Below are 26,940 nucleotides of genomic sequence, written 5' to 3'. Positions count from 1 at the left end.
AGTAATTCTCTCATCTCATCTCCAAAGAATGTTGTATCAACAGGGGACCCTATCAGGATTTGTTTCCAGCTAGGGGTTAGGAGCCACTGCCTTAGACATGGGCCACAGGACCTACTAGGTAGGAAGAGGTGATCAGAGGGGAAAGGAGACACAGGTAAATAGTGGCTCCAGGGAGGGGTCAGATAATCTACATCCAGTGCCTGAAAGCAGGGCAGCATTCTCAGCACTGGTCTGGATCAGGTGGCTGAGAGCCAAGAGGGACCACTGTTAGAAAAAGGGCAGTTTCAGTGATTTAGAGTGAGGTCACTCAAATTGGGTTTTGAGGGTCAGCTCCAGACCCAGCTCCCAGAGGAAGCTTTCCCTGAGCAAGTCCATGCCTAGTCTCCGTTATGCCTTTCTCCTTTGTGTGCTGCCCAAGCTCCCTCCCTTCCTATCATAGCACATATCCCACTGGACTGTGAGTACCTGTCTACTTCTCTATCTCTCCATGAGCCTATGAGAGTCTACAAAGGATTGTGTGTCTTGCCTGGGAGCCACTATACCTGTCGCTCCTGTTCTTGGCAGCATATCCAAACACCTGCAGAACTTTTAAAAAAGTACACACGCTGGCGCTCCACCCCAGAGATTCTAATTTAATTGACACAGAATGAAGCTCATATCTATATGTGTTTAAAAGTTCTCAGGTATTTCTAATGTACAACCTGAAGAGTGGAAATCATTGACTTAAACTACCTTTGGTGCCTGAGAAGTAGGAGCCCAGTAAGTGGTTGATGGATACCTGAGTGAATGAATGAATGAATGAATGAGTGACTCAAGATGGCTTCAGTCAACTAGGATTCAGCTAGAACAGAGCAGGAACTGGTCAGACCTATATAACTCCATGGCTTCAGTGCTTCGCTAGCAATATATCAAGTTAAATATATTAACCAAATGAAGATGTTTATGTTTATTTCATTTATTTTAAAGCCTGTACAGTAACTCAATATTTACATATTGCAGATTTTAAAGTGTTGTTCAGTACAGTTTAATAATCAATAAGCAAAAGAGACTAAAGAGAAGAAAAGGAAACACAGAGGGTTTATTGCAATAAGTTCCTCTGTTCACATATCTGCCGGGAAGTGGAAGCTATTGGTTCCCTATTTCTCTTCTGACAAATGTTATCCATTCTGTCCATAACAGTCCCTTCTATGTCAATATATTGTCCTTGCTAAATTACATTAGATTAGAGCAGTTCTTGATTAAAATGTCAGAGCAATATATTATTACCAAGCTCTGATGCCTTTTCTACAGAGGAGTTAATTTGTGTACGCTGTCTCCTGCAGAGTAGCTGCCTCAAAGTGATGGTGAGAATTACATTTTACTATTTCTACACTAGCCTCTGGTTCTTCAGTTTTTTGGCCTGCAATAACATCTCTAGTATTAAATGATCTCTCAGCCAAAGCTCTGACCCTGGGACCTAACTGTTGATAACTGCAGTTATCTCTCGGATCTGTTTGTGTTGTCCATAACACAGCTAATTTTTTAAAATGGCTCTGAATGTTGCTCCTTGAGAATATTCTGCTGGGTGAGCATTCTGGACTGATTATTTAAGGAAGTCAGTTCTGTTGTCAGACAGGTATCTATTACCGGATCACCGTGGACACTGCTCCATTTACCCATCAGTGTACATTACACATTTCCTCTCAATGCATTCAATTACTTGATCACATGCTGCTTTCAGCAATTTCTTCATGGTATCTGCTTGGCAGGATAGATAACATACTGGTCAAAATGACAGCCCCATCAGGGCAGAGAGGGAAAGCACAGGGTTTTATATCAGTGAACGAAATGTGTCATCTATATTTTTCTACTCTAATCTTCTGTTTCTTTTTGTATATTTAAACATTTTATTTAAGAAGTGGTAGATGCTCACTAAAAACAAATCAGATAACATGAAAGTGTATGATGATAAAGCTAATACACTCAGCTGATTCCATCCCTACTGTGTGTACTTTCAAGTTTATTCTCCCAGACCTTCAATTATACACATATAAAACTTATATTCTTCCCCCACAAAACAAAATTGTATAACATGCATACTGTTAGGCTATTTGACCTTTCACACTCATCATTTCATATCTTATATACAGATTTCCTTTTTAGTGTGGGATTTATAATATTTCATAATAACATGATGATATACTCACTATTTCACTACTTATAAATATATAGGTTATAGGCAATTTTTTAACTATTTTAAAAATATTGCCATTAACATCTTTCTTTATATACATCTTTGTGTATTTTTGCAAGTATTTCTGTATGGCAGACTCATAAAAAGGAAATTGCTAGGAGATGAAGAGTTTAATATTTTAATAAACAACAACAATAATATGAAAGATTGTCTCTGTGCCAGGTACTTTTAATAAGTCCCTTGCAGGTGAAAACTAATTTAATCTTTATAATATTTGAATGAGTCCAGTACTACTATCATTCCTATTTTACAATTTAAGCAGAGAGAGACTAAGTAACTTTACAAGGTCACTGGGCTTACTATGTGGTGGAGCCTGAATTCAAGTCTAGACAATATGGCTTAGAGACTGAGCTCTTACCTTCTATGCACACTGCCTCATGATTATGTTGCATCTCTAAAACTTAGTTCCCAATTAACATTAGTTATCTACCAGCTTTGTCAGTTGTGGATATTGTCTTTTAAATTTAACATTGCAGCTGTTTTAATCTTGGTGTAACTTTGTGATGCAATAAAGCTTGATCACTATGAAAAAATCACAGCAATACATGATGAGGCAGAATATTATTAAATGCCAAAATGAGTGTTATGAATAAGAACACAGAAGTGGCTCCAAGTGACTATGAACAATGGGGACTAGAGTGCCTGAGAAAGCTATGTAAAGATGCAAGAGCTTGGAAGAGGGCAGTATATGAAAGGAAAGCTAGTGGAAAGGGATATTGTTGAGTGCATGAGAGAGACATTTGATTGTCCTTAATGGAGGAAGATTTTTAAAGCCAAAAGTTATTCAGGGAATTTGAAATTTCCCCTCATAGCAACAGGCATTAAAAGGAGAAGAGTAACAGGATGGAATCTTTATCTTTGGAAGCTTAGTCCTGCTAAGTTATATAAAATATAATGAAAGTATATGAAAGCAAAGTGAGCTCTTGGAATGTAACAGATATCCACATAAGGAGAAGGTCTTAAACAAAAGAGTAGAATGTTGAAGTAGAGAGTGAATCAAACTATGTAAAGAATAATGGACAAGATTTTTTCTTTGGTTGGGATTAACAGATAAAGCAAAGGTCAAGCTCTGTATGGTTTTCAACAACTTGAGCTTGGCTAGCAGAATGGTGTGAACAAGGTTGGAAATGGGGAAGTTGAAAACTGGAGTCTTGAGAACACCGTAAGTTAATTTTTTTACTTGATGTGGTTAAGCTAAGATGAAAATACTAAGCAAGAATATCTGTTAGACGATTAGAAATAGGAATCAATATAAAGATCAGAATAAGGACTAGAAACATAGATTTAAAAATTAATAGAATTGAGATGAGAGATGTCACTATAAAACCTGGGAAAGGAGTATTGAGGAGAAATCTAGGGATTAATATTGGGGGATGTCACATAACAAAAAGCTGAAAGAAATGAGGAGGCTACAAAGAAGACAGAAGAAGAGCAAGTCCAAGAAGTAGAGTGAACCAAGAAAGTAGACAGTGAGAAAGGCGAAGAGTCAAAAGAATGCAAGGAAGTAGCCAACCATGTCAAGGCCAATGGAACTGGAAAAAATATATATTTGGTTAAAAAAATATCATTAGAGACTCTCAAAATGTTCAGTAGAATTATGCTGCAAGATGAGGTGACAGAAAACTAAATGAGAAATAAGTGAGTAATTTTGGACGATACTTTCAAGAATTCCAATGACTAAATATGAGAAATAAGACAACATCTAAAGAAATCAGAAGGTCAATGCAAAGGCTGGTTGAGTTTTAAAAAAATATTTCTGAATTAATCTCTAGAGAAACTTGTAGGAATCCCGGAAGATTATGCTATTTAAAATCTCTTTATCAAAATCTTCTGAAAAAATATATAGATATATTTTTTCAAACCTCTATAATAGAAGCTTTAAATTCTTATTTATTAAATTTTGTGTTGGCCAATATTAAATCAAATAATCTTGATACAAGTTTTACAACATTGTTTTAACTAGGTTTATTAATTTTTATAATAAAGGTGTAACATATACATATTGGAAAACAATAGAAAATACAGAACAGTATACAAAAAGAAAAAGATTACTCAGAGAAATTAAACTTGATATTCATTGTTATTTGTTTTTCATACTTTAGAACTTTATATGCAATTATGTATTCCTTTCATATAGCACTTCAATGTAAGTACTTTATCTGATATCAACTCTTGTCAATAGGTCATGCTTATATTCAATCACAGAGATATTTTATTGATTTACTAGAGGCCTGGTGCACAAATTCATGCACAGGTCAGGTACCTTGGCCTGGCTGGCCATTGGGGCGATTGGGGCTGTCTCACCCAGTCCCAATAGGGGCCAATCAGGCTGGCCGGCCGGGGGTGAGACTGAAGGAGGTTGGCCAGCCGTGGGAGATTGGCAGTGGGAGTGCACTGACCACCAGGGGGCAGCTCCTGCATTGAACGTCTGCCCCCTAGTGGTCAGTGAGTTGTCATAGCGACCGGTCAATCAGTCAACCTGTCATAACGGTCGCTTAGGCTTTTATATATATAGATTCCCCAATTGCAAAACATTAAATTTTATTTATAATATTCAATCAATATTTTCAATAACATTTTTCATGTAAACTCTTTCTGTATTCAGAATTAAATTTTCAATAGAAGTTCATAATGGAATTACTAAACCCCAAGTTCTAGAAAGCATGTAATACTCAAGTGGTTTTCTCACTGAAATTTAGTTCTAATTTTCATTTTCATCAAAAGTGGATTAAATATTAGATTTTCCACAAAGTCTCTAGCATGAGTTGTTTGCATTTATTTAAAACTTTTGCTAATATAATAGACAATGCTAGGTATTTTATTTCAATATACATTAATTTGATTATAAAAACTTTAAACATTTTCAATATTTATTAACTACTAGAGGCCCAGTGCATGGATTCATGCACTGATGGGGTCTCTCAGCCTGACCTGTGGGAATCGGGCTGAAACTGGCTCTCCGACATACCCTGATGGGTCCCAGATTGCAAGAGGGTGTTTCTTGGGTGATGCGCCCTGGAATCGGGATCCTTCCTCTCTTCCCCCAATATTATGTCACTTTCTCTCTGTATCTGTCTCACTTCTTTCATCTCACTTTACCCTAAGTTTGGTGGTAACTGATGACTTGTAAGCATTTAGCACAAAATGCAATTGGTTAGCAAACAGGATTTACTTAGCCTGGAATCTAGTTGGCTCAGGGCAGTACCCTGCTCAATATCAGGCTCCCGCCCAGGCCATTCGGCCCAGGCCATTCCGGCCAGGTGGAGTACTGTGGCGGCAGGAACCTCCTTCTTCCCACCTGAGCTGCTCCTTTGCCTCCTTTCCTCCCCGGAGGTTGCCCACTGGAGCTACTGTCTGCCCAGAAGGACAGTAGCCGGTTTCCCAGCCAAGAGTGGTAGCAGGAAAATTCGCTGCCTCCACCAGGAATCGATATTAAGCAGATGGGCCCGCGCAGGCGCCAGAAGTCAGGGGCCGCAGCAAGTCTCATCATTTAGCTAATAGAGTCAAAAAGTTTATGTAAGGGCCAGACCCATGACCTTTGCAAAGGGCTAGCGGCCCAGTGAGGAGTCAGAACCAAAGTGGGGAGCCAATGGGCTAGAGGCCCGGTGCACAGACCCATGCACCGGTGGGGTCCCTCAGCCTGGCCTGCAGGGATCAGGCCAAAACTAGCTCTCCAACATCCCCCGAGGGGTCCCAGATTGCAAGAGGGCAGTTCTCAGGTGACACACCCCCGAATCAGGCTCCCTCCTCTCTGGTTCCAGGTGCATCACCTGAGAACTGCAGCTGCCACGTCACCGCAGCTCAGCAGCTTCTGCGTTGAGTGTCAGTGCATGTCATAGCTACCAGTCGGACAGTCAAACAGTTGGCCAGTCACTTAGGCATGCATATATATATATATATATATGTATACATCCTATATAATAATAGACGAATATGCAAATTGACCATACCTCCGACACACCCAGAAGCCACACCCACAAGCCACGCCCACCATCCAATCAGAGCGAGCATGCAAATTAACCCAAACCAAGATGGCTACAGCCACAGAGAGCAAGGTTCCCTAGGTAACAGAGGAAGCCAAGCTTTCTGCCAGCCGTTGCAGGCCTAAGCCTCCACTCAAGCTACAAAGTTTCAATTATAGAAGGTGAACAAATTCAAACAAATGGCGGCAGAATGGAGCTTGAGAGAGCAGGCCAGGGTTGCCGCCAGCAACAGGGGTAGCAAAGCTTTCCGCACACCCTGGCCGGGCCCACCCGCTTAAGGCAACAAAGTTTCAATTATAACCCCAACACAAATGGCTGAGGGCCTCGGAGGGAGCCCCAGGCTTGGCTCTGCTCCAGGCTACAAAGTTTCAGTTGTAGAAGGAAAATAAATTCCAGATACCAGGGTCTCCGCTTGCATCCCAGGGGGCGTGGCCCACCTGCAAACCACCACAGGCCCCTCGCTCAGGCCGTCCCACGCCCCAAGGGAACCCCACCCTGATCAGGGACACCCTTCAGGGCAAACCAGCTGGCCCCCACCCCTGTACCAGGCCTCTATCCTATCTAATAAAAGAGAACTATGCAGATTGATCATCACTGCAACACACAATATAGCTGCCCCCATGTGGTCAAAGATCCTGCCCCCATGTGGACACAAGATGGCCACCACAAGATGGCCAGCAGGAGAGGGCAGTTGGGAGGCACCCTGCCTGCAAGGGACGGCAGTTGAGAGGGACCAGGCCTGCAAGGGAGGGCAGTTGAGAGGGATCAGGCCTGCAAGGAAGGGCAGTTGGAGGTGATCAACCCTGCAGGAGAGGGCAGTTAGGGGTGACCAGGCCAGCAGAGGAGGGAAGTTGGGGGCAAACAGGCTGGCATGGGAGTGATTAGGGGGTGATCAGGCTGGCAGGCAGAAGCAGTTAGGGGCAATCGGGAAGGCAGGCAGGCAAGCAGTTGGGAGCCAGCAGTCCTGGATTATGAGAGGGATGTCCAACTGCCCGTTTAGGCCCGATCCCTGGGATCGGGCCTAAACGGGCAGTCAGACATCCTTTGAGGGGTCCGAGATTGGAGAGGGTACAGGCTGGGCTGAGGGACAACCCCCCTCCGTGCACGAATTTCGTGCACTGGGTCTCTAGTATATATATATATATATGAATTTCTCCTTTTGTGAATTGTCTGTTTATTACCTTTATTCATTTGTGTATAGCAGCTTAGAGTTTATCAATTTGTTTGATGTCTTTATGCATTAAGGACAGTAGCCCTCTTTAACATTTGTTGCAAACATTTTCTGTTGATTACTTGCATATGATATTTCTCCCTTTTTATTGAATTTATTGGAGTGATACTGGTTAACAAAATTATACAGGTTTCAGGTGCACATTTCTATAACACATCATCTGTACACTGCATTGTGTGTTCACTACCCCAAGTCAAGTCTCCCTCCATCACCATTTATCACCCCTATACCTTCATCCACCACCCCCCCCAGCAATGACCACATTGTTGTCTGTGTCCATGAGTTGTTGTCTTTTAATTTGTTTTTTTAAATTTATCTTTATTATTGAGAGTATTACAGATGTCCCCTATCTCCCCCCTATTATACCACCCTACCCCAGGCCTTCACTGCACTATTGTGTGTATCCATGGGTTATGCATATATGCATATAAGTTCTTTGGTTACTCTTTTGCCTCCTCCCCTCTTCCCTCTGAGATTCAACAGTCTGTTCCATGTTTCCATGTCTCTGGAGTTATTTTGTTTAACAATTGATTTTTTTCATTAGGTTCCACTGATAAGTGAGATCATGTGATATTTATCTTTCTCTGACTGTCTTATTTACCTTAGCATAATATTCTCCAGATCCCTCCAAGCTGTCTCAAAGGGTAATAGGTCCTACTTTTTTACAGCTGCATAGTATTCCATGGTATAAATGTACTATAGCTTTTTTATCCATTCATCTTCTGATGGGCCCTTGGGCTGTTTCCAGATCTTATCTATTGTAAATAGCGCTGCTATGAACATAGGGTTGTATGTATTCTTTCTGATTGGTGTTTTGAGATTCTTAGGATATATTCCTAGAAGTGGGATTACTGGGTCAAATGTTCAATTTTTAACTTTTGAGGAAACTCCATACTGTTTCCCACAGTGGCTGCACCAGTCTGCATTCCCACCAGCAGTGTATGAGGGTTCCTTTTTCTTCACATCCTCACCAGCATTTGTTGTTTGTTGATTGATGGTAGCCATTCTGGCAGTTGTGAGATGATACCTCATTGTCGTTTTAATTTGCATTTCTCTGATGATTAGTGCTTTGGAGGATTTTTAAAAATATATTTTATTGATGTTTTACAGAGAGGAAGGGAGAGGGATAGAGAGTTAGAAACACTGATGAGAGAGAAACATCGATCAGCTGCCTCCTGCACACCTCCTACTGGGGATGTGCCCACAACCAAGGTACATGCCCTTGACCAGAATCAAACCTGGAACCTTTCAGTCCACAGGCCGATGTTCTATCCACTGAGCCAAACCGGTTAGGGCTTTTGAGCATTTTTTTATGTGTCTCTTGGCCATCTATTTGTCCTCTTTGGAGAAGTGTCTACTTAGGTCCTTTGAGTTAATTTTGTGTTTTGGTATAGTACAGTGACTAATTAAATTTTTTTCCATATGGCTGTTCAGTTTTTCCAACACCATTTATTGTAGAGACTGTCCTTTCCCATTATATACTCTTGTCTCCTTTGTTATGAATTAATTGAACATGTATGCATGGGTTTATTTATGGCTAATTTCTTCCATTGATCTATGTGTGTGTTTTGCTAAATCATAATGCTTTGATTAATATAGCTTTGTAATACAGTTTGAAATTAGGAAAAGTGATGCCTTCAGCTTCCCCCTCCCCAGATTGCTTGGCTATTCAGTATCTTTATAGTTCCATACAAATTTTAGAGTTGGTTGTTCTATTTCTGTGAAAATTGCCATTGTCATTTTTTTAGGGATTACATTGGGTAAATATCAACATTTTTACAATGTTAATTCTTCCAATTCATGAACACTTAGTATTCTTCAATTTATTTGTATCATCTTCAACCTCCTTGGTTAAATTTATTGCTAAGTATTTTATTCTCTATTTTTTTCTTTTTTAAAATATATTTTTATTGATTTCAGAGAGGAAGGGAGAGGGAGAGAGACATAGAAACATCAATGATGAGAGAGGATTATTGGTTGGCTGCCTCCTGCATGCTCCACACTCAGGATCGAGCCAGCAACCCAGGCGTGTCCTGGCCAGGAATCAAATCAAGACCTTCTGGTTCATGGGTCAACACTCAGCTACTGAGTCACACCTTCTCGGCAGTATTTTATTCTCTTTGATGCTATTGTAGATGGGATTGTTTCTTAATTTCTCTTTCTAATAGTTTGTTGTTAGAGTGCAGAAAAACAGCAAATTTTTACAAATTGACTTTGTACCCAGCAACTTTACTGACTTTGTCCATTCATTCTAACAGTTTTTTGAAGGAGTTTTTAGGGTTTTTTTCTATATATAAAATCATGCCATTTACTTTGGCCTTTCCAATTTGTAAGCCTTTATTTCTTTTTCTTGCCTGATTGTTCTTCCTATGACTTCCAATATCATGTTGAATAAAAGTAGCAAGAGTAGGCATCCTTGTCTTATTCCTAATCTTAAGAAAAAAATTTTCAGCTTTTCAGTATTGAGTAGGATGTTTTCTTAATTTCTCTTTCTGATAGTTTGTTATCGGTATGGAAACATGCAATCAATTTCTAAATATTAATTTTGTATCCTGCTACTTTGATGAGTTCATTTATTAATTCTAATAGTTTTTTGATATCTATACAGAGAATCTTTGGAGTTCTCTGTATAGATATCATCCACAAATAGTAACAGTTTTACTTCTTACTTCCTAATTTGTGTGCCTTTTATTTCTCCTTTGCTGCTTAATTGCTGTGACTAGGACTTCCAATGCTATGTTAAATAAAAGTGGGCATCCTTATCCTATTCCTGATCTTAAGCAACAAGCTTAGAGCTTTATGCCATTGAGTATGATCTTAGAAATGGGCTTGTGATATATGCCCCCCCCCCTTTTTTTAATATAAGGACTCTTCTTAAAAAAAATTAAGAGAAATTATTTTTTTTAATTATGTATTGGCTTCAGGTATACAGCTTAGTGGTTGGACAGTCATATATTTTACATAGTGTTCCCCTTGATATTTCCAGTACCGCAACTGGCACCATACATAGTTATCACAATATTATTGACTACTAGAGGCCCGGTGCGTGAAAATTCATGCACTGGAGGAGGGGGTCCCTCATCTCAGCCTGCCCCCTCTCACAGTCCAGGAACCCTCAGGGGTGGGAGGTGACCCAGCGATCAGGGGAAGGCGACGCCCCCATCACACCTCTGCTGCTGCCACTGTCGGCAGCGCAAGCCTCAGCTGGCCCTGGTTACCTGCGCCTCGGGCCAGCCCTGGGTGGCTGGGGGAATGAGGGAACTGGGGGCTGGGGGACTCTGGAGGCAGGGGTGCGGGTGCCGCCCTGGTGGGGCTGAGGAGACTGGGCACTGCCATCTTGTGGCTGTGGGTGCCGTCATCTTTGAGGGTGTGGCAGTCAATTAGCATATTCCCTCCTTATTGGCTGTGGGCGCTGCCATCTCTGAGGGCATGCCAATTAGCATATTCCCTCCTTATTTGCTGTGGGCATCGCCATCTTTGAGGGCAGGGTAGTCAATTAGCATATTCCCTCCTTATTGGCTGTGGGTGCCGCCATCTTTGTGATGGTATGAGGGTCAATTAGCATATTCCCTCTTTATTAGATATTTTCTATCATTTACTTATTTCCCCGTAACTATTTTGCAACTATCAATTTGTGCTTCTTAGTCCCTTATATAGCCTTTATTATGTTGAGGTATGTTCTATCTATATGGACTTTCTTGAGAGTTTTTATCATAAATGAATATTGAATTTTTTCAAATGGTGTCTCTATATCTATTGGAATGATCATATAATTTTTATCTTTTATTATGTTAATGTGGTGTATCACATTGATTTGCAGATGATTAACCATCTTTGCATCCTTTAATCATTGTTGCATCCCTAGAATAAATCCCACTTAAGTATGTGTATTAACTTCTTACTGTATTGTTGAATTTGGTTTGTTACTATTTTGTTGAATATTTTTGCATCTGTGTCTATTAGGGATATTGGTCTGTAACATTCTTTTTTTTTTTTTTCTTGGTCTGGTTTTGTATCAGGAAAATGCTGGCCTTGTAAAATAAGTTTGTGAGCATTCCCTCCTCCTCAATTTTTTGGGAAGACTTTGAGCAGTATAGGTTTTAAGTCTTCTGTAAATGTCTGGTAGAATTTACCAGTGAAGCCATTTGATCCCAAGGGTGGGAGGGTTGATTACTGATGCAATATCTTTACTAGTAATTGGTCTTTTCAGATTTTATTTTTCTTCATTATTCAGCCTTGGAAGATTGTATGCTTCAATGAATTTATCCATTTCCTCTAAGTTGTCCTACTTGTTGGCATATAATTGCTTATAGTGGTCTAGGAGCCTTCATATTTCTTTGGTCAGGTGGGTGTAGACACCCTATTGTTCCTGCTTGCTCCCTTTGTTCAGAGGCCAAAGACTCCAGGCAATATGATCAGCAGCTAGACCTGCCTGTCCTTTCAAAGTGGAGCAGGACATAATGGCACTGGGGAATTTGCACAGCTCCCTGAGGGCTTCCCCACCTTTCTATTCCATCTCTTTTTTGTTGTCAGAAGCTGTTCATTCAATGCTCAGTTGTGTGGGGGTAATTGCTACCTATATACATGTATATTTGATTTTAGTCATGGGAGGAGGCGAGTTCACCATCTTCCTTTTCTCCAGCATTTTGGACCTCCTCTTCTCTTAGTTGTAGTTCTCACTGTGTCCATCTGTTCTTCTCGTGAGCTTGGTGAGCATCTTTAACACCATTACTTTGAACTTGTTTTGCAGGGGGAAGGAGGGTGTAAATTACTTATCATTGGTTCAGTATCTCGTTTTTTTTATTTATTTGGAACATATTTCTTTTTTCCCTTATTTTGCTTAACTTTCTATGTATTAGCTCTCCCTTTCAGTTTTGAAGGAGTAGCCCTGCACAGGAGATAAAACGCAATGCTTTATCTTGCCCTAGTTCTTGGTTGTCTCTTGAACAGTCTGTTTCGAAGGCACAGGGCCTAGAAATGCAATCCGCCTGGCCACACCTGCTGGTTTTGCGGGGGGCTGCAGGAGCGGGTCAGGCTGGGTAGAGCCGGCTGCTCACCCACTGCCTCTGGCAAATGCAGCATGGCTGATTGCAGCTGCTTGCCTGCAGCCTCAGGAGGGGCTGTTTCTGGGAGCAAAGGAATGGGAGTGGGCTGCTTACTCACCCCCATTAGCAAATTAGAGGAAAACTGCAAAAGTGGCCCCTGCTGGTGCTGGTGCTGGTGCTAGCAATGAAAAAGGAAAGCACAGAAATGGCTCCTGCCAGCACCTACATCCCTAGAAAGAGTCTCAAAACACTTCTGCCCCTCTGGAAGAAGCTTTACAGTTAGCAAATCTCTTTCACATATGATCTAGGCTCTATTCCAACTGCTGCTTTTGTGGGGAGTCCCAAGGTGGGTGAGTCTGTGTGTGAGCCCTTGGAGAGCAGGGTCTCTGTTCCCTACAGCCCTGTAGTTCTCCAGGTTGTAAGCGCAGTTGGCCTGTTGGCTTTCAGAGTCACGCGTTTTGCTTTGGGAGTTGGTCTCTCTGGTGCAGGCCCCCGATATGGGAGATGCCTTGCTCCTCAGAAAGAAGGGAACTGTGGTGGTTTTTTTTCTCTTTGGTGGTATTTGTGGAGATTTTTGGATCCCTCCCCATTGTGGGTTGCTGTGCCAGGGGTGGTATTTTTGGCGAAAACGTGCCTCTGCCTTTCCTACCCATCTATGTGGCCCTTTTATCCTCTGTTGTGTGTGAACTGAACAGATGTGCAGTGACCAATCACCAACAGACTTGAAAGAAGTGATGTGATTGGTAAGTGATGATACATATCTGTTCTTTACATAGGGACTTGTGGACTAAAATACTAGTAGCAAAGTTTTTATTTTATGCAATGACACACATTTAATGTACCATGATGACTGAAATTTGAATGTCTGGTTGGGACGCAGGCATTATTGAACTAAACTGTGGGAATTGAAATCCAGGCATATCACTTTGCACATACCATGCAAAGTGAGGATGGCTTGTATACCTAATCAACAAATAAATACAAACTGATCATTTAATATGTATCAAAAGTTTATTACATGAATTAGCAGTGTGCAGTATGGATTATTAATATTAATAGAGGTTTACTGATTATAGAATGTAGTTATGAAGAAAAAAATCTGCATAATTAACTGCAAAATAAGGCATACCATGGTGCTCAGAGTGGTATAACTCCAGGCCATGAAAGCAGACACCTGGCATTTTTTAAAGTGACAATTATGAATAGCATGACTATTAGGCAATAATTGCAATAACAGTAAACTCTTTTAAAGCAGTTGTTTCTACTCTATTACTTTCCTAATTCCACAATTTTAGGGTGTGTCACATTAAGCAGACAGTTCTCAAGACTCTTTGCTTTGATTGAGCAGTAAGTTTCACATTTTGTGTTAGAAAAGAAAACTGCAGTTGAGAGTCTGGGAAATGTTTCCACCCAGGAGGTTTCACAAAGATGTTCAGGCACTGCTGAGTGCCTAGGTGGGATTTTTAATGTTTTTTTTCCTCCCAATGCAACTGTCCATATTTCTTTAGAAAGCACACGCACAGGATGCACAAGTGGAAGACTACAGAACAGCAATTTGTGAAAGAGGAACACTTACATCTGTGCATTTAAAGAGAACCTTTTAAAAGGTTTTAGATACTTTACTTCAGCTGTTAGTTGTTTTAAAACAGCACAAGATTTTTCATCCATAACCAAAGACACCAAACAGAAACTCACATATTTTCCTAATTAGAATTTTATATTTTCTACCATACAAATCTCTCCAATTCTATAACAACACAACTAAAGCCTTTAAATTACCTTGGCGGTTAGAAACTCAGGTGAAGAAATAACACCTGGTGAGTGCTTTGATGGAAGGCTTTCTCATTTAAAAATAATATCAAGAACTGGCCTGACTATTTTTTTTATGGCTACACTAGCAGAAACCAGCCATTGCTACCTTACTGCTTGTAGTAATACATGATGATCACCCATAAAAATTTTAACCACAAACCCAAGCACTGAGCAGGCTCTGAACCTTAGCATAACACCAGAGGCAATTATGCATCCTGCATGCATTTTCAGAGATGCTGAGAGGCCTTTTATCAGATTCATGGTTAATGAACGTTTTTAATAGAAGGGAGCAGTTTTCCCTCTTAAATATTTGATGGATCTAAAAATCTGCCATCATTATTCTACTGAACCCAGAAAAGTATTGGGAATTCTGAATTTGTTAGGAAGAACTCCAGTCACTCCAGGGTGGTCTTCTTGCAGTCTTTGACCCGGGTAACCACAATATCCATGGATTTTTAAAACCATTTTTATATGTGGGCATTATGCATGAATGTTCAAGGGGTTTCATAACTTTGAAACATTGTATTATTAATTATTGAACTCTAATAAATTTGGATTCATTTGCTGGGCAGTTATTATATAGGCATTATAACAACTGTTACATGGGAAGGTAGGAAATAGTGTTCATTTTTTTAATTAGCTAGTTTTATTTTTTTTAAATATTTTTATTGATTTCAAAGAAGAAGGGAGAGGAGGAGAGACAGAAACATCAATGATGAGAGAGAATCATTGATCAGATGTCTCCTACACTCCCCACACAGGAGATCAAGCCTGCACCCAGACATGTGCCCTGACCGGGAATCAAACAGTGACCTCCTGGTTCATAGGTTGATGCTCAGCCACTGAGCCACACCAGTTGGGCAAAATTAGCTATTTTTATTCTCACTACAAAGCTGCCTGGTAGGTGCTACAAAAATAAGGAAATTGAGGTTGTTGGAGTTTTAATCACCCCTTAATAGGTATCTGAGACCATATTCATAATTTGAGCAGTCAATTCCATTGCCCAGGGTTTTTGTACTAGGGAAAACCATAGTATTGAGGAAATCAAGAACATACTTCAGATTATTTACAGAATTTTTAAAAATTATTTTATGGTAGAGGAATTTGGACAGGGCTTCCTAGGCTAACGGACAAATGATCTTCCAAACCTGTGGTTTGCCTTGATGAAAATATGAAGTATGTTTTGAAGAATCAGGCTAAAGATAGCAGCATGGCCAGCTGTGCAGATGAAGTAGAAAGTAATCAAAAGCTTCCTAATGAAGGGCTGGACTGCAGGACTTGATTCATGGGATAATGAGATGCAAATATTTGGCTTTCCAGAGAGAATGGAATGATCAGAGTAATCCATACTTTACACAAATTATTTTTTTTCTAAAAATAAATCTGACTATGCCACCCAGGGCCAAAAATTTAAGAGACTTCTCAGCAGCTCTAAAATAATGTCTAAAGATTTTTAAATCGTATTCAAGATACCACCATTATGCTCCATCCACACTGAACTACTTGCAGTTTGCAGGACACAGCATTCTGTTTTATGCATCCACACGTGTGCTATTTCTTCTGCTTCCTTTGTTTCAAAGATGAATTCTAACTCAATTTTAAAGAGCTTCCTTAAGCATTTTCTCCTTTCTGAAACCTATAATGATAAAAGTGGCTGCCCTTCCCTGCAAAAGAATGGCTCATTATTCCACAAAACCTAAGAGTATTGAGAAAATACTAGGAGCATTTTCATTCAAGTTATGAGCAAATCACAGATGTCAACTCTATACACTAAGGACCCAGCAGACAAATGGCGCATCCAAATTAAGATTTTTGATAAGGATTTAATACATATACACAAAGGTATGAATAGGATATAAAAGAAGACAGAAGGAAGAGTAAACTAACCTCCCTTAAACAACAGTATCAAGGGAAGAAAAAGCAATAGAAGTAGGAGAAAGGCTGTCTCTTAGCAAGGAACCCATTTTCTACTGCATAGATACCTCCCTTACTGATACTACAGTCCAGGTCCATGCCATATCAGTGACTTGCACTATTATAAAGTCATTCCAGTGTTTAAGACCTCATCCTGGTCATATTACTTCTTTAATCACTTACTGGATTCACGGTCCCTTCTCTCTCTGCAAGCAGACAAAAATGGGAGGAGGAGAAGGAAGGCATGGGCTTCTCTCCTGTGAACCTTTCCTCTCCCTCCAGTTGGTAGGTCCCCTGATGTTGGGAAGAAAGAAAAGAGAGGAACAAGACAAATGACTCTTTATTTAAATGTCAGTGGTAAACATTGCTGGTCGTTGAGTAGTGTTACAGCTCTTCCAGTTTATTGTTTTGGGGGATCTAGAAGCTTGTGAAGCCGGTGGTGTGAGACTCATTTCCAAATAGCAACTGGAGCATTGATGGATTCTTCCAAACTCTGGACTGGGCTACTCATCCCCACTGCACTTCCGCTGGTACTGGCATGCTACAAGCCTCAAGGTGCCTGCCTCTGCCCCATCTGTGAAATCCATGACAAGACCACAGTCTATGATCACATCTTCCCTCTCTTGTCCCCAATTCTGGCACTTCAAGCCCATCCAGGAACCATCTCCCATACTTCTTAGCAACCATAAATTTAAGGAGGTGGTCCCTGGCCCGCCTCTGGCTAGTTGTCCCCCACTTGGCCATGCTCGGGTCATATTGTCTGCTAAGTAAGCAGCCAATTCAAAAGTGGAATGCCCATCTTTCTGGCACTTCCAGAGTTTAGGAGTATTTCTTTTGGATTTCCTTTTCCTCACCTCCAGGAAAGGGAACATTTCCCCTCTTCCTTTCCCCAGGAGCAAAGAATAGTCCCTTTACTAATGCCCGAGTGATTACATTCTCTTTTAATTCTTTTATTATCGAGGGAGAGGGGTCCTTGTGGTGAACTCACTCTTCTCAGCAGGTCCTATTGAGAGGTACAGGCCCCAAACTAGCAATTATCTAAGATTAGAAACCGAAGGTTTTTTAGAATCGTCTATTTTCAGATTCGATTATTAGCCATTTATTTTAGAAAAGTACGTTTCTTGTTGATCTTCTATATTACATATAAAAGTGTAAATTGTTAAAATCTCTCTGGGGCAAAATTAAAATTGACAAATAAATTTTATTTCTAAGAATTACACTATAGATAAACTTGTAAATATAAAAATAATTATTATAGTTTGTAATAACAAAGGATTGGAAACAAGTGCAATATGGTTAAATTATGATATGTTCATATAGTGGAACAATGGCCAACCATTAAATATTTTACTGTTTTGATTATTATAAGCAATGGCTCAGTAATTTATTTATTTTTTAATCCCCACCCGAGGATATTATTTCCCATTTATTTTTAGAGAGGGTGGGAGGGAAGAAGGAGGAGAAAGAGAGAGAGAGTAAAAGTAAGAGCAACATTGATATGAGAGAGACACATCGATTGGATTGGCCGCCTGATGAATGCACCCCTACGAACCTTCAGTGTGAAGGCTGACACTCCAACCACTGAACAACACTGACCAGGGCTCAGTAATTTATTTTTAAGCAAATACTCTTGGAACCTTTACTTTGTAGTTAGTGCTGTGATATTCCAGGCTACATTAAAGAATGAGAGATAACTTTACATATATTTTTTTGGGGGGGTGAAAAATATAAGATAAAGGATAGTTAGGGTATATACAAGTGTATATATATTAAGAGGTTGGTGTTATTATCCCTATTTTACAAATGAGCAAATTGAGATGTGAGAATACAGCAAATTCTTATCACAGAACCAGAAATAGCATAACCATGATTTAAATTCAAGTTTTCCTGACCCCAAATCACAGGTACTTTTCAATACAACATGCTTAACATTTGACTAACTTTTATGCCATCAAGTAGACTTATCACAATATACTGTAGCTGTATGTTGGTCTCCCCTGGCGTACTGTGGGCTTCATGAGGGCAGGTGCTCTAGAGCCATCTTTCTGTAATAGTAACACAATATCTGAGGATCATATGAAATTTTAGCTCCTTGGGCAAATATGATTATATCCAAGTCTCAAACCTGCACAGCAAATTGAATTTAGTGAAGATATATCAACGTTATGTGCTATTAATAAAAAGAACCATTCATTTCTAGGAAAGAACACTTTCAAGCCCCTTGTGCAGATAATGTAGATGTCCGTTATTAAGTCGTTTGAAAGGTCAGGCCCTAAGCTTCTGCTTATTTGCAGGTCGCTCCTCCAAAGATTCAGTGGGTCAGATATCTGTTCACGTGGACATCACCACCACTCCAGGCACTGGAGAGCATAAAGTCACTGTCAAAGGTACATTTTGGATCCATATAGGTCAAACCGCTCATCAGACTTTAATCTCTGCAAAATTAATGTTAAAATGTCATTTTTATCTGTGTTTGAATATGTGTATTAAATTATTTTAGGGGTTTAGAATGTCTTTCTGAACCAGAACTTTTATTTAAAAACAAATACACACCACAGATAATTAACCTATGTAATTTGAAATATTTAAATACATTGGCGATTACATTACAAAACTGTATATTTTCTCTGTGGTTAATCCTATGACATATATATAGTAGTGCTATGGTTGGCTTACTATTCACATATTTCTCTAATTTATTTTCAACAACTGATTTGATTTTTTAATGATGGCTTAATCTATTGGTTTATGTTGTAAAAATATCATCTGAATGCAAGGGTCATTTCAAAGATGAAATTAAATGGTTAATATTTTGCTCAATAGAACCATATTCTAAATAATATCCACTTCAATCAAAACCATGCCCTTCTAATATATTTAAAATTGCATTACTGAATGTATCTTTGTATAATAAAAATATCACTGCTATCTATCGTCTATAACAAATTATGTGCAATGTAGAGAAACATACAGATAAATATGCATGCCTATACATGCCAGTATTCTAAAATATTTTGTCACTGTAGAGCAAATGCTCAGTGTTTTATGAAATTTTTGCAATAGCAATTTTAGTTATAAGATACTTCCTTAAGAATGTCATCATTAAAGAATGGGCAAAGTATAAATAAAGAAGGTACACAAGAATTATGTGTGATGCTTGAAATTAAGAAACAACTGTGTTTAACAATAGATGATTGGTTAAATATAGGATGGAATATATATATAGTGAAATATTTTCAGTTGGAAAATATACATTGAATTAGAAAGATATCCATGATGAACTTAAAGAATACAGCTACTTATAAGACTGCAATATATTATCCCATTCTATATATGAATCAAATATTGAAACCATATACAAAATATTAAGGGTTTGCCTCTGAAAAATTATAGATTTTAAATCTATCTTCTAAATATTTAATGACAGATATAAACACTATTTTTAATGTGAAAAACATCATGTTTTTACCTACACAAGAGGAATGATAACTTTTCGCCACTCCAGTATCACACAGCTAAGAGCTGAAAGCCCCATCAAGTGTGCATTCCAGAGAGTAAAATGTTTTTCTTCAAGAATATTTTCTTATCATTGGAGTTAGGACACTATCAAATGCAAGTTATGGCTTCACACATCATTTTTTAAACAAAAATTCATTGTAAGGACCAAAAGGAGAGGCAAAGATTCCACACAGTCATTTGCTAACACACTGCATCCCATCCCCTTTTTGGTTTTACAGTGTTGGCTATTAATAACCTGAACTGGCAGACCACCGCCATGTTCCGCCCCTTTGTGGAAGTTTGTATGCTGGGACCCAACCTTGGAGACAAGAGGAGAAAACAAGGCACAAAGACAAAAAGCAACACCTGGTCACCCAAGTACAATGAAACATTTCAGTTGTAAGTCATGACCCAACTCATTTCTTCAACCAGGCAATAGTCACTGTGCAACTAATCTTACTTACTGAGCATCACTGATCCCAGACAGATGAAAAAGGCTATGTTTTTCATTCCTTCATTGAGTCAGTATCTGTTCAGTGCCTACCATGTATCAGGCAATACTATAAGCATTGAGTATGCATAATAGGATTTCTCTGCTCTCATGGAATATACTTTCTAGAGATGAGGGGCACATGATAAACAAAAACCTATTACAATAGTATTATGCAAAGAATTAAAATAGGGCAGTGTAATAGAGTGATTACTTGGTTCCTTACATTGGGTGTTCAGGGGAGCCTCTCTGAGTTTTAAATTGAAACCTAAAAAAAGTAAAACATCAGTCATGCAGAGGAGTGTTGACAGCATTTCGGGCCAATCAAAAATGTTAGTGCAAGGACCCTAAGGCAGAAGCCTGCCTGGCCAGTTTAAGAAACAGTATATACTGGACAAGAGAGTGAGGTGAACTGAATTTGAAGAGGGTATCAGGGTACAAGGCTTTGTGGTCAGGGTAAAGGGGACTCGGTTACATTCTCAGTTCAACAGGAGACCCTGAAAAATTATCAGATTAGGGGAGGAACGATCTGCTTTACATCTTTAAATGATGATTCTGTTTGCTGTATAGAGAAAAAGTTACAGGGACTCAAGACTAAATATGTAAAGGTAAGTTAGAAGGTTGTTGCAATGGTCTAGGTAAGAGATAACAGTGACTGGGGAGATGGTAGTGGGAAATGGAAGTAAGTAGTAGAAAGATTCTGGATATGTATTGGGAGTAGGTTCTATAGAACTTGCAGTGAACTGGAGGTAGAACAAGAAAGAAAGAAAATATAATTAGGTTCCTGAGAACATATCAATTTAGAATATTTTAAGACAGACTTATGTACAGAGGAATTTACAAAGATGTAAGAGTAGAGGGACTACAAGAAATGTAACCTGGGGCAAGTAGTGGCCAGGATGTGGCCCCTAGGGCCCCTGAGGAAGGAGAGGATGAGGTATTATTAAAATTGGGGAAGTGAAAACTTCCGGTGCAGTGGGCCATCTTAAAAGAGCAGTGGCCTTCCTTGTCGGGAACAGCCTCACAGGCAAGGAGCCAGAAACAAAGACTCTGATCTTACTCTCGTCATTACTTCGGATTTCATGATAGGGCTTCCTTTCAGCCAAAACCACTGGAAGCCAGAACACAGAGAAACTCTATTTCAGTCCTAACAGGCCAGCATTCCATTTATTACAAAGTGCAAAAAGATAGATGGGGAGTGCATCCAATTAGGGCAAATGGAAGTTACCTGACACTGAATAAAATAAAAGGCACCCCCTAGATTCTGGGGTAGTTGTTTACTGAGATGGGGGCATAGGGACAAGAGATACAGAGATCAGAGATTTTTGTTGGATTTGGAAATGCCTATTGAACACCCAAGAGGAAATATCAAATATACAGTTGAATATGACTTGAAAATGATCTGCATACAGATGAAATTCATTCCACACATCTGGATAATCTGAACTAGGGACAGATAAAGAAGAGAGGGAGACATCGGATCAAGCTCATGCAAGTTTGTGTCTACAACATGCTTGATTAGAAAAAGACACTTTAAAGGGAAGGAATGTGGATGCTTGTTCTGCTGAGCAATAGATGTGCATTTATGAGAAAATCAAGAATATCTGAGAATGAATTGATGTTAAGTGCAGGAGAAAATCGTTCTCAGCATATCAGGATCTAGTCCTCTACATTATACTCACTTGTGCACTGACAAGCTGTCTTGAGTTGTTATCAGTAGAGGCCACCCTCAGCCCCACACTTGGCAAGCCTAACTGTTGCCATATGAAAGAAGTGGCATTAAAGAATCAGCCTTTGCTGGAACTAATGTACTCTGGAGATTTGTATCCAATTTAGCATCTTGTAAATAGTGCTTGATAGCCTGTGCAGTGAATTCCCCTGAGAAAAGGCTCCTAGATGCAACATATTCAGGAGCTTGAGGTAAATAAAAGAGGCTTTAATAAATGATGTTGAAATGACACCGAAATTCTTCCAACATATCCCTTACCCAAGCCTAGCTCCCATGATCCCCAGCAACCCTATCCTACCCCTATATCAGAGGGGAGACCCTGACTTCAATGATTAAGTACAGCATAATGCTTTAATTCCAGTTCCTATTGATATGTTTAACAGCAAGGCACTAATGCATATTTAGATGGATTTCCTTTTTTATATCTAGGGAAAGCAGGAGTTTTAAAGTTATATTACAAGTAATATTTATGTAAAGACAGTCTAAGTAAAATTTTAAATATAATTCTATATATATATCAGAATTAAAATACAGTGATGCTCTATTTCCCAATATAAAAATGTATAACATTTTTAGAACTGTGTTGATCCCTAGGTGAAATAAGATTTTTGAAATAAAATTCATAATTTTAATCCATACAGCATTCTGGGTAATGAAAATCACCCAGGAGCCTATGAACTTCATCTCTCAGTTAAGGATTACTGCTTTGCCCGAGAAGATCGGATTATCGGAATGACAGTAATTCAGCTACAGAGCATAGCAGAAAAGGGAAGCTATGGGGCATGGTACCCCCTTTTGAAAAATGTTTCTATGGATGACACCGGTTTGACTATTCTTAGAATACTCTCTCAGAGGACCAGCGACGATGTGGCTAAAGAATTTGTAAGACTTAAATCTGAAACAAGATCTGCTGAAGAGAGTGCTTGAAAGGAATACTGAAGATACCATCTTCGAGAATGCATAAACTATAATTGTTTGACTACTGCATGCATGTGCAAATACATGGGAATGTTTATTTCACTACATTTCAGTGTTTGCCAGTAATCACGTGCAATGTCTACAAGGTATGTGGAAAACCTGCTGAACTTGTATACATACCATCACTGGTCTTTGGGAAATAAATGTTCCATGAAGTGCCAAAACTATGATGTAAAGTGAAATATCCAGATCTTTTTAAATGTTTATTTCATCTCATTAACAATTTTTCACCCATTAAGCATACTGAAAAACAATTAAGTCTTTTCAGTTCATCTACTAGTTGTTTTTGTTAAATTAGTTTCAATTGCCCATAGATCAGAAAGATTTGTTACTCAAATTCTGTTTTATTTAGACTTACCTCATTGTAGATGTCTTAGAAATACCCTTTTCTATTATAACTAGAAATGCAGTCACCACTAGAAAGCATTTGTAATTTTATAGTTGAAGATATATTGTGATGATTTTTGCATACAAATTAAAATAGAAAAGGTGGGAAATATTTTATGCTGACCAGTTTCCAACCTTTCTGAAATATCACTGTGAAGAAATGCTATTAAAGCAAACTTACACAAAGCAATGCTAAATAGTTTGTTAACAATGTTTGATACATTGACAAAACTTTGTTCTTCAAAACTGCCACAGTCGCATCACATTTGTTAAAAAGGTAAGTTGATGCACTTGCCACCTAGCATTATGGCTTGGCTTTATCAAATTTCATTCTTTACAAAATCATGTGATGGAAGGTTTTTTAAAAAATTATCTATGATAAATAACTGCTATTAGTGTTTTCCCTCTGACAGATATGACTAACTCCTTAATTACTTAGCACTGTAATCAGTTAAATGCTTTTTTCTTTTAAAAAATATTCAACGATTTGTACTAAATACAGCATTACTATACATTGCACTGGAACAAAAAGCCTTGTCTTCATCTACTTAATGAAAAATGTAAAACAGAATCTAAAGAAATTGCTTACAATCTTGTAATTTATGTTATTTATAAGACCAAGATGCATCAGATGAAATAGGAAAACAATAACTAGGCTGGATTTTGAATATGAAATACTTCATGAATATTTGCATTTTCTGTATTTTTATGGTTTGACTTTTCAGAGTCTATCTAAATAGCTGGCTGTAGAACAGTACTTTGAAACATGCTCATAACTGTTAGTGGACAACATATACCTGCAGAAACAAGAACCAATTACGATGATTGTGTTTTGTGAACAAGCTGGTCTGGTATGCTAAGAACAAAATTAATATTATCATGAATCTCAGAACCATTCTGCTACTGGATGTGAGAACACAGACCAGTGAAATCCACTAATTCATGTTAAATTGTTAGGCCATTGCTTTGTTAATGACTTCTCCAAATGCATAGTGCAATGTGATCCTGTGGCATATGCATTAATAAATGGATATATATTGAGACCATGCAACACTTTATTGTATTTGCTGCCTTCTTATTTAATTTATGAAGCATCATTTCATTATTTAGGAATAAAAACTCCAGGGTTTTTTTGTTTGTTTTTTACTAGTTAGAACAATCTTCACAGGACTTATATTCATGGAAGCAGCTACATACTATAAAATAATGATCCTGAAAACAAGATAGAACTGATGTATCTAAATACTGTTAAGCACTAAAAGAAAGTCAATATTCATCATATAAACAAGCAACATGAAAAAATGTTTCATTATTTTAGTGAAGGATTCACTCTAGATTTATCTTATAATGATTTTACAGAACATTGACTTGAGCTCTTTAAGAGCACATTAGTGCCATAAGGCATGATACACTTGAATAAATTATATTTTGGGTTTGCAATGATTGATTATTTAAAATGTTAAGCTAAGTATTTTTTCCAAGCAATCGTTTAATTATATCTATTCATTCCTTTTTTTGTATAAAATATATATGTAATGACAGCATGAACTAAGTCTATTAATATCCTAAAGTACAGGTACTAATATTAAAAAAATTATAAATTCTACAGTCCTCATTGTTTCTCCCAAGACAATTTCTCTTGTCTCCAGAAAAAAAGGCTGTTGTGTTTACATATTAAATTAGTAAACACTCTGAGGCTCAGAGCAATCTCCATCAACGATGGGCTCCATTAAAGTGTTGGGCAATTTATCTTATTCTAGATAAAATGCACAAAGACAACACTCTGTTATTCATATACAGATGAACCTCTCTCATTAGAAGCTCTTAAAGAAATAAGTGAAAATCAAATTTGGCCAAAATAAAGTGCTTAAAGCCATAGTGGAGCATTTATTATTTGAAGGCACTCTAATAAATGATTATTTAATATAAGTAATCAGATGTCCCATCACATCTGCTCTATTCTAAGACAACTTATATATTTAGTTTCCCTTAAACGAGACACATTTATAAATGACAATTCTAGTTTAATGTTTTTTATTTAGTCTTTGTCCCAAGGAGATCCCGGGAAAGGATGTGGGGCATTCATCTAAGGCGTCCCTTGAGACAAACTTTAAATGTGCAGGTGTGAGACATTCAAGTAGTTGCTGATGGAGAGACTGCTCTGCATCAGCAGGACCAGAGTGGCAGGCTTAGGACCAAAAAAGACCAGAGGCTTTAATTTAAATTTTAAGCCTACACAAAATAATCCAATTAACTGCGGGAGGAATTACACCACATGAAACATATGCAGTTGCAAGTCACACAGTTCTTTATTACTCACACAAATTCCTGAGCGGCTGCGAGTACAAACTTAGTTAGGGATCCCTGTGGTGTTGTCCTCTGTGGTCCAGCAGCTAGGCTGGTCTGGTCCGGGTGCAGGGGGAGCCGGCATTCTTCTCCCAAGAGCTAGGTCATGTCTCAATTGGTTCTTCTGTCATCTGGCAGGAAGAGGAGCATGGAGCGGCATCGCTTGTCAGACTGACAAAGGGATGGGCCTTTGTAATGTCTGGACAAGACGAGCATCGTTGGCTGGCAGGGATCCATATTTAAAGCTTGTTCGTACCCATAGCAGCCCAGGTGGCTATCATTGATTTACGTCAATGCACATATGTTAATCTTAAACAAGGCGAGGGGGCTAAGGAGCGTACGTCACTCAGGCAAGTGTTTATCTTGACACAAGTCACTATGCGTCAATTAAAATCCTTATCTCTGGGGTACACACGCCTCAGGGCAGTGGGGAATGTATCTTTAATATCAGACTTTAAGTTTTAAGGGAAGTTAACTCAAACATTTTTAACTTTTCTCACATTCTTTAAGCATTTTTAAACATTTCTATATTTTACTACTACAACAGTCTTCTAAAAGAATGTTTGAAGCGAGGGTTAGTTTCTTCTTTTCTCTAAATTATATAAAGCTATGACTATACTGGTTTTTTAATGGACTAATATAGTAAGTAGCTTTAATTTTTGCACCCAAATAATTAAAAATAATTGTATTTATACAGAATTCAAGAAATACCCTTGGTTGATATCTGATTTCCCCATTACTACTAGGCAGAATTATTGGACACACCAGAAAAAGCAATTCACAGAAGAGAAAAGCTAATGACAGTAAATACATGTAGAGATATTGTAGAGATATTCTCCATGGAAATAATAAAAATTCAGAAGTTTTCTCTCATCAAGTTGGCAAAAATGTTAAAAAGTTGATTCAAGAATCAGCATAATATTTTGAACAATGCCTCGTCAATGTTGTTAACAAGATCTAAGTATACACTGCATCTATGAACTATAAGAGACAAGAGCTAAAGCAAATATATTTTAGAAGCGATAAGTAGCACACATTGTAATGATGGTTACAGCAAAGAGAAGTAAATAACGAAAGTATTACCTTTGTATCAGGATATTCCTGTGTTGTAGGGATCTGACCTGTGGATCGTAGGATGTTTAGCAGCATCATTGGTCTCTTCCCTGAGTCCTAATAACCATGGCCTTCACCTTGGAAGTTGGCAGAAACCACCCAGCACAGTCAAAGAACTGGTAAACCAGGAGCAAACAGGTTGGTTGCATAACAATCCTCCTATGTCTCCCACCCTTCTAAA

At 38.6% G+C, this 26,940-nt stretch overlaps 1 protein-coding gene across 2 annotated transcripts in view; it reads left to right on the top strand.

The window, feature by feature from the left end:
• Positions 1-22,862, top strand: part of UNC13C (unc-13 homolog C) — a 515,697-nt gene extending 492,835 nt beyond the window's left edge. For both annotated transcript variants that reach the window (XM_008143163.3, XM_028147779.2), the window contains 3 exons: positions 18,513-18,605; positions 19,956-20,115; positions 22,577-22,862. In XM_008143163.3, the coding sequence (XP_008141385.2) occupies positions 18,513-18,605; positions 19,956-20,115; positions 22,577-22,862 (539 nt within the window). The remainder of the gene's footprint in view (positions 1-18,512; positions 18,606-19,955; positions 20,116-22,576) is intronic.
• Positions 22,863-26,940: the final 4,078 nt, after the last annotated feature.

The sequence above is a fragment of the Eptesicus fuscus genome, chromosome 5, assembly GCF_027574615.1.
Source record: "Eptesicus fuscus isolate TK198812 chromosome 5, DD_ASM_mEF_20220401, whole genome shotgun sequence".
NCBI classification, from domain to species: Eukaryota; Metazoa; Chordata; class Mammalia; order Chiroptera; family Vespertilionidae; genus Eptesicus; species Eptesicus fuscus.
Note: the sequence above shows the minus strand (reverse complement) of the source record. Positions and strands in the feature narration are given on the sequence as shown.